Here is an 11,270-nt window from a genome sequence, read left to right on the forward strand (position 1 = left end):
TATATGTAATTGTCTCCTTGTTATGGTTTGACGGTTTGATCTAGAATTAGTCCCTATCATCTCTTCATAGCATTCAGCGAGCGGTTATGCACCGCTCTTTTGATATATGTCTACAGCTATCAATTTGTCAATTCCCTCGTCTATTGCCTCATCGATCTATGTAACCCTGCAGTCTAATAGCCCTGAGAACATCCATGCCGTTTGTTTGACTTTTTTAGTCATTGTTTATTTCGATCTAGTCAGTTTGACTTTTTAGTCATTGTTTATTTTAATCTATGCAGTTTGTTTGACTTTTTATTCATTGTTTATTTTGATCTATGCAGTTTGTTGGCTGATACTCAGCCATGGGCAAGGAGAAGGTTCACATCAACATTGTGGTCATTGGCCATGTCGACTCTGGCAAGTCGACCACCACTGGCCACCTGATCTACAAGCTTGGAGGCATTGACAAGCGTGTCATCGAGAGGTTTGAGAAGGAAGCCGCTGAGATGAACAAGAGGTCTTTCAAGTATGCGTGGGTGCTTGACAAGCTCAAGGCTGAGCGTGAGAGAGGTATCACCATCGATATCGCTCTCTGGAAGTTCGAGACAACCAAGTACTACTGCACTGTCATTGATGCCCCTGGACACCGTGATTTCATCAAGAACATGATCACCGGTACCTCCCAGGCTGACTGTGCTGTTCTCATCATCGACTCCACCACTGGTGGTTTTGAGGCTGGTATCTCCAAGGATGGCCAGACCCGTGAGCATGCTCTCCTTGCTTTCACCCTTGGTGTGAAGCAGATGATCTGCTGCTGCAACAAGGTATAACTTTCAAATCTTTTATGGAACAACATATTACTATAGAGTCTTTACTTTTGTTCTAAGCTTGCTGCATGATGTCAATGCTTGATTTTACTAAACATGTCCACATGTTCTGCATCCTGTGCTAGATTTCAAAATTAGTTTACACACGTTCTTAAATGTGATATAATTGTTTACCAAAGCTTATGCTTGTGTGTATATATATACCAGCTGCTGTCAGTAGTCATCTAGGATTTTATATGCTGGATAAAGGATATTAATATCCATCTTTTCAGCATTCAGCTAGTTTTATTATTCTGCTGCTCTGGTAGCTTATTGAAACTCCATTTTTTTATGAAATAACATATCACTGCACATGGGTGATACTTGCACTTGGTTTGATGTACTTTTGCAGCATTATCTGAATGCCTGATTACTATGCAGTTTTTTTTTTTTTTTTTTTTTTTTGCTTTGTACTGCTCTTAAGTTATCATGAACGTGCATATTTTTGCATGCCTTCTTATGATAACCGCATGTGCTGTTATCTATTGGTACTATCTTACGGTCCCATCCAATCTGCCTTTTTCTATGTAACTAATGGGTATTGTCCTGTTGCTCCCATACAATCTGCCTTTCCTATTTAACTAATGTTATTGTCCTGATGCTCTTTGTAGATGGATGCCACCACTCCCAAGTACTCGAAGAGCCGTTATGAAGAAATTGTGAAGGAAGTCTCATCCTACCTGAAGAAGGTTGGCTACAACCCTGAGAAGGTCCCATTTGTCCCCATCTCTGGTTTTGAGGGTGACAACATGATCGAGAGGTCCACCAACCTTGACTGGTACAAGGGCCCAACCTTGCTTGAGGCTCTTGACCAGATCAACGAGCCCAAGAGGCCCTCAGACAAGCCCCTGCGTCTTCCCCTTCAGGACGTTTACAAGATTGGTGGCATTGGAACTGTGCCTGTTGGCCGTGTTGAGACTGGTACCATCAAGCCAGGCATGGTGGTCACCTTCGGTCCCACTGGTCTGACCACTGAGGTCAAGTCTGTTGAGATGCACCATGAGTCTCTCCTGGAGGCGCTCCCTGGTGACAATGTTGGCTTCAATGTCAAGAATGTTGCTGTGAAGGATCTCAAGCGTGGGTTTGTGGCATCCAACTCCAAGGATGACCCTGCCAAGGAGGCTGCCAGTTTCACCTCCCAGGTCATCATCATGAACCACCCTGGTCAGATCGGCAATGGCTACGCCCCAGTGCTTGACTGCCACACCTCGCACATTGCTGTCAAGTTTGCTGAGCTGGTCACCAAGATTGACAGACGATCTGGTAAGGAGATTGAGAAGGAGCCCAAGTTCCTGAAGAATGGTGATGCTGGTATTGTAAAGATGATTCCCACCAAGCCCATGGTCGTTGAGACCTTCGCCACTTACCCTCCTCTTGGTCGCTTTGCTGTGCGTGACATGAGACAAACAGTTGCTGTTGGTGTCATCAAGGGTGTGGAGAAGAAGGACCCAACCGGTGCCAAGGTGACCAAGGCTGCTGCCAAGAAGAAATGAGGCATCTTATAGTTGGTCCTTTCAGTTGATATATATATCTAGATCTCTTTTTGTTCCTGTGGTGATGCGGTAAGGGTAGTTGTTATTCAGCGTTTAGCTCTGTCTGCAATGTGCTCTTGTACCGTTTAAGACACTGTCCTGTTATTTGAGCTTTGTGGAAACCTGGAGGATGTGTAAGACTCAGTTTGTGTTTTTATGGGCTGTGGAATGTGATCTGTTAGTTATGCATGTGTCTGTTTGTTCTTATTATGGCTTAGTGTGTTCAGTTCTGTTGTGTGATTATTTCCTCTGATGAATTGAGGGATTACACGCAGTTGAAATTGACACAATTTAAGCAGTAGCATAGTTTGTCTCATGGTTTGCTTAGTTGGTAGACAGAAGCACGGATTAACAAGATGTTTTCTTTAGGCTTTCTTTCAGTTTTCAAGGACGGCAAAGGGGCAGCGCAGCAGGATATGATTGCAGTAAATTCCAGCTAAAACTAGGTTCATCTTCGATTTTCCCATAAAGCCGCAGCATCAAGCAACCCACTGACAATGTCCACGTTCTAGTACATTAGTACTGATAAAACGAGTGCCAGACCATGAAAGAACTAAGCCATGAATCGATTTTTGTTGTTGTGTTTCTTGCAAAGTTGCATATGTTAAACGCCATGCTCATCGATAACAGCTTTCTTGTTATGTTTGTTCTTCAATCAGTAGAAGCTATGCTAAGATGGCTGACTGGTTAGACATCGGCTGCTGCTTCTCTGTGGTCAAGGAGAAGGTATTCTTCAATATGGATAAAATGACGAGAACCCCTTTTCCAAAGCGACATATGAAGCTGGATCCCCTTGACACTTACAGCAAAGGTACAGTACATCAGATCAATTTTCTCCTCAAACATTTTATTGCGTTCTAAACAGTAAACACCCTCCGCACTGCTAACATCGATCGCGCACTCTGCAGTTTTTGTCATTGCACTCCTCTTCAGGGCAGTCAAAAACAAATTTGTAGCTCTGGTGATAACAGCATATCTGTCGATGACAGAAGATAAGCATATCTGTCAAGAGCATATCTGTGTTTGCAACCTGATGAAAGATGATTAGCATAGCGGAATCGTGGAGCCCGGTTGGGAAACTACTGCATCTTGTCGATGTTCAACAAAGATAGCAACTCCTCGTAATCCTCTTTTGGTAAGCTGAAGTTTTTATCAATTCTATTTTCTGAGCTCTTAATGCCAGATTTTCCCTTCCCATTAAAATGACTTGAGACTGGCGATAAGACCATCTAAGCTTAACCAGAGGTAGCGCGCAAATGCTCAATTGCGTAAGAAAGGAAAAGTTAAAACATATAATAAAATAAAAATGTTTCTGTCAAACTAAAAAAATCTTGAGCACAGTTATGTCTCTGAAATGGACTTTATCACGATGTTTCAGCTTTGAACTATTGCAAGTAGTTAACAAATGTATGATTGAAGTCATCCAGTCAAAGTTTCTGCACGGTTTTATTTGCAGCCACGCTTTGGTTTGAATATCGTATGGTTATTGGTATTCTCTCAAGAACATTTCATCCACAATATTTTCCTGCTTTTGCTGCCAACCATCACAGCTTTGCAGAGGTTTCACCTCGCTAGTTTGCTCTAGAGACTGTGATCCAGATAGAAATACGGATAAGCTATAGCTCATGAGTACCCATGCCCCACTGTGTATTTTTGGACAAGTACAGCGAATTTTCTAGACATGGGTACTTCTGAATTCGATTAAACTTAATCTGATACTAAGTTACATAGTTATCCGATTATTAAGTTATAGAAATTTTGGTAGGGGGAGTTTCCTTTAGGTTGTTCATTTGAAACTTGTAATTTTTGACTAAGCTACATACTTTCAAATTTGGATATGAAAACGGCACACACATACATACGTGCGTCCTCTACCTGCAACAAAATTTCTAATTTTTTTGGCGTGCTGGAAATACGAATTTTGAGGCCAGTAAGTTACAGGGTTCATGAGTACCCATGTCCCACTGTGCATTTTTGGACAAGCTAGTAGTATTATAAGCTCGATACAAAAGAAACAATGTGAAATCTAAGATCTTCTTTTTAGTGCTAGTATATGATTTTTTTTTACGAATGTTAGTGCTATATGTAACCATATAAAGCAGGAAAAAGACTAAAGGATATAAGCAAACCACGGGATTGAGTATCAACATACCCAATGATCCATACTGAAATACCCAATGATCCATACTGAAGATCGGGGATCAGATATCTTCCGCTCACAACCGGTTCAACATGGATCATTCCACAATGATTCGTCAGTATGAACAGCAGAACTCAAAGGACAGCAGGAAAGGGTCCTGTGCCGACGCTCCCGATAGAAAGCCGTCGGCAGGTTCTGGCATCGGCACCTTGTGCGTTTCCTGTAGTGATCTCCACTGCTTGTCTGTCCTGATTCCTAAGTCCAAGATAAGGAAGAGCAAACGTGATTACATCCTCAAGGGAGAGGTGGAAGCACGCGATTGAGATGACGGCATTAGAGGTGCGGGTATGGAGGAGGCGAGGGCTGTAGACTACTGGTAAGATGCGAATATAACATTAGGATCCTTGTATGGAAAATATTGTAAATTTGGAAGTAACAGAACCAACAAGCAACCTGAACGAAGAGATTTACTTGACAGAACAACAAGCAAGAAAAATAGTACAATGATCAGCCTTGCGCATGCTGCAGAATATCCGTTTCTAATCCTCTTATCACCCCACCTTAGAAAAAGAATGGTATCTGGGAGGATCTTCCCCGAAACCAGATGCTAATTCACGGGCATGAAGTACCCAGCAATCAACTTTGACTCTGAGTTTGGATAAACCATTAATTGGACAAATATAGGTATGTAAGGGCAGAAGGCCACTCAGCTAAAGGCCATGCTTGCGGTAATATGTAATATTTTTTTGTATTTTGTGCCGGTGTCGCCAAGACGACGCCTAACTCCACCTATCCTGCCGGATCAAGCAAGTAATCAATCATTCAGTTGTTTGTACAGTTGTGCAGACCGCCGTGATTGTTTGAAAAAGATATCAATCACAAGCATAAATTTGAATGAAGTATACATTGTCAAAATAAAAAAATTGACGTTTACCTGAATAACTGTTTTTTTTTTTCCTTTGAATAGCATTTTTCAGCGTTCTGTACCTGAAGTCTTTGAGGCAAGTTGCAACAGTTGAATCATAGTACTACTCCGTCCATAAAAAGATGCCAAAAATTTCTTCAAATTTAGATGTATCTATACACTAAAAGGTGACTAGATACATCTAAATTTAATCAAACTTCGGACATCTATTTATGGTCAGAGGTAGTACTACTTTTGCTTAAGAAAAAAATGGACACCAATAGCACGCCGAGATCAAGGGCGCGGATCAATGGCAGTTTGCCTCGTGGCCATGCAAAACCTGAAAGTTGCCATCCGGCCGTTGGATGCATCATCGCGGGGTGTTTCTCATGTCCGCACATCTTGAATTAAAGCAATGTGAAGTTATGATCTGTGAGGTGATTGCTGAGATTTCACAGTCCAGGGTGTAATCAACTTCCGTCACTAGATCAGGTAGTCAACACGCTTCATGATCTCCGCATGATGACGGAACGGTGCTTTTTCATGCCACATAGGTTTCCTCCTGGCCAAGTGTTTTCCCCAGGCCGAAAGTGGTGGGCAGAATTGCAGTGGCGGCCGGGCGGATTTTGCCAGCATCTTCCTTCTCCAGAAGTTGCAAGATACGTTACATAAAGGCAACCCCTGACGTAAGTAAATTACCCACCTCACAAGTCACACCCCTGTCGATGGAGACCTGCCCGCCCGTGTCGTGTGTGGATTCTTCGCACACTCGCCCGCCCCAAACCTTAGATTTGCACTTTAAGATAACAAAAAAATTCCTTGTAGATGCTGATACTTAGATCAGTACTACGAGCATAACTTTTAATGATCAGGTTTTCCATTTGTTTGAGGGCATAAGTGGAAGAAGTACACAGCAATTTTGAAGTTGTTCCCGTCTTCCGAGTCATCCTCCGTTGCCTTCTTGGGAAACGGGCAAAAAGACTCCTCCTCCATCCGGTTTCAAAAAAGGGCTAGCTCTTCCTCCTTCCGACACCAAACTCAGCCTGCCATCGATCAAACCTGTGCGTCTCCAATTCTCGATACTGCTTCAGCCATGGTTCAGATCAAGGAATTGTATCCTTCTATGATCTTTTATGTTCACCGTGATACTTTCTTTTGCACGATCTTCCCTCTTTTATCACCTTTCTTTGTTAACTCATGGGAATTTGGCGCCCCTTGACTTCGATCTTGCACCAAGCCGAATCGTCATGCCTATGTCGATCGAGGAGGTATGTAGAACCAATAGGAAAAAACATTCAGGAAGTATTGTCCTCTTTTCGTTCAGTTGGTAATTGAGCTGACCAAGATTGATTTATTCTGTCGCAGTATGAAATAGGGCTCAGCTACACCATCATGAAGATGGAGCAGCAGAATACAAACGGCAAGGAGGGCGTGGAGGTGCTGCAGCAGGTCCCCTTTGAGGACGAGAAGCTAGGCGAGGGCCAATTCACCTCAAAAGTTTATCATTTGCAAAGGTTCGTCTGTATGCAGTCATCTACGTTTTGTTTTGCTTCAGTTGGATTCTCGAGAAATTGGGAGGGTGGGGAGTGTTTTTTTACTAAAACCAAGGGTGTTAATGGCTATATTTCACAGTGATCAGCAACCTAAAGTTGTCTCAGGAAGAAATTTAAAATATGCGAATTAAGGCCATTACAAACTCCTGTTACTATTTATACGCAACCTTGACAGTAATAAGCATGTCATGGTAATCATGAGAGGTTAGCACAAAGCTTGGCTAATTAGATAATTGCTAAGTAGTGAAAAGCAAAACATTATGAAATAATAAGCTACCGTCTAATTTAGGCAGTAAATATGCCCTTTTCAGCAAACGCTTTCGTTTTAATAAAGAAAGCCGCATGCATCAATTGATGCAGAGGCTGGGGATACCCCATTTCGGAAAAAAAATGATTTGAGGATGTTAACTAGGTTCCTGAGGATGTTGAGCTCGGCGGGGGCCAAATGGCCAGTTCACCTCAAAAGTTAAGGTTAATGACTTACCTCGTGCAATGACATGGGGACGGCTGATAGATCCTTTAAAAATTGGCCAACTACTATTTCAATATTTTTTCGGATGTTAATGGCTATTTCGTAGTAATTACTGAGTAATGAGCATAAGTAGTTCTAAGAAGAAAACAAACATGCCTACTAAGTCCATTACAAACATGTAAATCCATGTCTGATTAGTATAAAAGCTAATTGACTTCATGGGAAATGGTGGAAGGCATGTCTTCATCCCATTAAGGCCATTACAATTTACAAACATGTAATCCATGACTTGTTTAGTACAATTCTAATTTTAAGTTGTAGTAGAAAATAAACGTTGACAATCAGGACATTTGGAGCAATTATATCGTTTCTGAAAACACTTGTGGTCCCAAAACATAAAAGGTAAAACTTTGTGCAGCAAAATTCCGTCTTGGATGAAGGGCTTTGCGTCTGCGAGTGCTCTCGCCGTGCACGAGAACTCCTGGTCAGCGTATCCAAAGAGCAGAACAGGTCTGAAAAGACCATTTAATACCACTTATCTATCATATTTTTGTTATATTCCACAATAAAGAATTCTTGCTAACCTAGTTCTGTTTGCATTTGCCATTGATGTTGCTCTGACCCTCATCAGTGATCAAGGTACTACCATGTAGAGAATGCTTTTGGTTCTTCGAGTCCAATCCAACACCCCTTAGTTCATTCAGTACTAACTTCATTGTTCCTGATTATTTGCTACGATGCAGTGTCCCCTTTTCAGCAAGTGTTCACTGACCATCGACACCGTGATCAGACCTGACAACGGCTGCTCTGAAAACGTAAGCACATTCAGTCATCGTATCTTAGTCATTTTCAGTCTATCAGACGAGAGGAAACGACATTAATTATAGATTGCATCACAACCAGGCGCATGATTTAACCGGTCAGCAGCTGGCCGCACGAGAGGTCGAGGTCGTCGACATCGCGTCGGTATCGCGGGACTACTGGAGCAAGGTGATCACCGCTCCAAACGTCGACCTCACGACCTTCAGGTCCCAACGCACTGACCGGGGTCCCCTTCTCAAGGGATGGATGGTAATGCAGATTTCTCAGTTATGTTCAGTGGTCTATCTGTCCTGACTCCTGACTCCTGAAATTGTCATATTTGACATGCTGTGTAAATGTGCATGGAATTTGCTTCAGGATTCTTGCCGTCCCGTGATGACCATATACAAGCTGGTGACCATGGATGCTCCCATCTGGGGTTTGGGCGAACGGCTCGAAGACTGCCTCATCGCGGTAATCGTGTCGCGCCTGTTTCCCCATTGCAATCTTGATGTGAATCTGGCACAGTCTTGGTGCTTGCGAAGTTCAGAGCTGAACGTGGTGTGTTTTGTGGTCCATGCCGTTGCAGGGGGAGAGGGCGCTGTTCCTGGCGTGCCACCGGCTGTGTTTCGCGTGGATAGACGAGTGGCACGGCATGACCATGGAGCAAATCCGGGAGATGGAGAGGCACACCGAACTACTACTCAAAAAGGTCAGCGTTACTAATGGCCTGGGTTGCTATCTCTATCTGTTCTAGTTACTGACTGATTGATGTTGCTGCAGACACTGAAGAAGTCTGGTAAGGCCGGGAGCAAGCACGAGGGCAAGAGGAAGACTCTCAAAGACGAGATCGCGGTCGTGGGGAGCTGCAACTGATGCTGGCCCGTTGTTGATCACTTTGGCGCTGAATGCCAACACCAAACACCATGGTAGGGTGGGTTTAACCAACATGCTAGCAGCAATCTCAGATTTAGATTAGGCTTGCACCGACTATGATGAAGTTAACATTTGTACAATTGTGAAGAAATTTCTGTAACGTGTGCTACTGTATTTACAACCCCGCTAACAATAGCGGTGACAAAAACCAAAAAGGACCAAATGACATCTAACAATTCATGGCACACAATCATAACACAAAGTACTACACCGGCCGGTGATGTTTTCCACTTGGTAGCCAAACCAAGACCCATCAAAACACAAAGTCTAACCTTGACCCTGGAAAGCTTGCAAACCAAAACCCAACATGAAAAACACCAACTCATTGGCCATTGGTGCTTCATTCGCTAGTACAGACTAGTTGAATGCCCGTGCTTCGCCACGGCATCTAAATTTCTTTTGTTATCAGACATGTACATATGATACACCAAATAATTCAATGGTATACAAATATATATGTGTTTTTATGGAGCAACATGACAATCATGTAATCCTTAGACTCATGTCTCAGCCAATCATATTACAACTACTTATACTTTCATAGATAGATAAAAAAAATCTAACTACAACATGTCTATGAACAAAATGTTAACGTGAGATACACCAATATCAGTACATGTACATGCAATTGAAGTATTTTTTCAGTGTAGCATTTACATTGGAAAATGGTAAAGTACACTTATCTCACCGAGTCACTCTCCTGGCCTCGCACGCCTCCGCCTCCTCCCATCTCAATGTGTAGGGTAAGTGTGTAGAGCAAGTCTCGTGCGTTGGATTTTTTACAGCGGAAAAGTGCATTCAAATTTTTAGAGCATTTTTGGGTTTCCTAATAGTTGTTATGGGCCCCTCAATTTTTATCTAGTTGTGCATCCAAATATAATACATACAAATATAATACATATGAAAAGTCAGATTTATAGAAGAGAAATAGCACCATAATATACCGAAAACAATGAGATTGTACTTCCTTCAAAATGTTATTAGTAAAAGCCACAATGAGACACTAGTGATCAATCAAGATCATTCAGGTAACTTGAATTAAATGTTATAATAACTTTCTCAAAAAAATGATATACTAACTTGAATTAATAGTTTCTTATACGTTCAGTGTGCAAGGACATGACCTTCTAGAACTGGTAAAAATTATTGCAAGATAGCATAATAAGAAAGTAGATTCTGCATTTCTTCTTTGTCCATAACTCGTCATGTTCGTTGTTGGTCATTCACGTAATATACTCTCCCACTTTCTGACAGAAATTAGTGTAACACGAATTCTATATCGATGCCCTAAATTAGTAACTAAAACCTATATAAGATTGTGACTTTGAGGGCTACCAGTGAAGTCAGCCCCAGGTCAAACCGAAAGCATAATCAGTTACACGTAGGACATATCGTCCTTGGTCACCAAGAAAAACCCCGATGAAAGTGGCATAAACTTCACACTAAATGTAAAAATATGTTTGCATCGAGCCTTCACGTTGTCTAGAATTAGTATCCGCTGGTGTTTGCAAGAGAACATGATTTTACCTCCAACAAGATTTTTTTTTTTCTTCCCTAGAATTCTTACAGAGGTAATAAATGTATAGTCATTCACTCAATTTTTCAAGCCAGCAAAATAACTGGGACATATCATCCTTGGTCATCCAGAAAAAATCCTGATGAAAGTGGCATAAACTCCACACTAAATGTAAAAATATGTTTGCATCGAGCCTTGACGTTGTACAGAATTAGTATCCACTGGTGTTTGCAAGAGAACATGATTTTACCTCCAACAAGAAATATTTCTTTTCTTCCCTAGAATTCTTAATAAATGTATAGTCATTCACTCAAATTTTCAAGCCAGCAAAATAACTGGACATAATTCCTAAAATTGAAGGTTCCGTGGTACATACTCTTAGAAAACTTGTATTGAAAAAGCACTCAGTAATGAAAAATAAAGTAATGTTTTAAATCATATAACTCTAAAAATAGGTGTGGCATATAGTGTGAAACATTATCCTTAAGCTTTGTTTGCTTAAGCATGGAAGGACCACCAAGAAGTAAGACAAGGACATGAATAAACATAAAAAAATTGCTTGCTGCGA

The 11,270-nt window shown here is 41.7% G+C and overlaps 2 protein-coding genes across 2 annotated transcripts; both read left to right on the top strand.

The window, feature by feature from the left end:
- Positions 1-294: 294 nt before the first annotated feature.
- Positions 295-2,569, top strand: LOC127295864 (elongation factor 1-alpha). Its single transcript, XM_051325864.2, has 2 exons — positions 295-806; positions 1,460-2,569. Exons 1-2 carry the CDS (start codon positions 345-347, stop codon positions 2,339-2,341), a joined length of 1,344 nt encoding a protein of 447 aa, XP_051181824.1. The 5' UTR covers positions 295-344; the 3' UTR covers positions 2,342-2,569.
- A 3,716-nt stretch (positions 2,570-6,285) lies between these two features.
- Positions 6,286-9,300, top strand: LOC127295866 (uncharacterized). Its single transcript, XM_051325865.2, has 10 exons — positions 6,286-6,537; positions 6,662-6,692; positions 6,790-6,938; positions 7,868-7,959; positions 8,081-8,088; positions 8,193-8,264; positions 8,353-8,520; positions 8,629-8,724; positions 8,840-8,962; positions 9,034-9,300. The coding sequence occupies exons 1-10, from the start codon at positions 6,518-6,520 to the stop codon at positions 9,124-9,126; spliced, it is 852 nt and encodes a 283-aa protein (XP_051181825.1). The 5' UTR covers positions 6,286-6,517; the 3' UTR covers positions 9,127-9,300.
- The last annotated feature ends 1,970 nt before the right edge of the window (positions 9,301-11,270 follow it).

This window comes from Lolium perenne, chromosome 4, assembly GCF_019359855.2.
Source record: "Lolium perenne isolate Kyuss_39 chromosome 4, Kyuss_2.0, whole genome shotgun sequence".
Lineage (NCBI taxonomy): Eukaryota > Viridiplantae > Streptophyta > Magnoliopsida > Poales > Poaceae > Lolium > Lolium perenne.

Coding starts and splice junctions, on each gene's coding strand:
- LOC127295866 (XM_051325865.2), top strand. CDS start 6,518: ATGGTTCAGATCAAGGAATT. Junction 8,265..8,352: donor ACAACGGCTGCTCTGAAAAC/GTAAGCACATTC, acceptor CATCACAACCAG/GCGCATGATTTAACCGGTCA. Junction 8,521..8,628: donor CCCTTCTCAAGGGATGGATG/GTAATGCAGATT, acceptor AATTTGCTTCAG/GATTCTTGCCGTCCCGTGAT.
- LOC127295864 (XM_051325864.2), top strand. CDS start 345: ATGGGCAAGGAGAAGGTTCACATCAACATTGTGGTCATTGGCCATGTC. Junction 807..1,459: donor TGATCTGCTGCTGCAACAAG/GTATAACTTTCA, acceptor TGCTCTTTGTAG/ATGGATGCCACCACTCCCAA.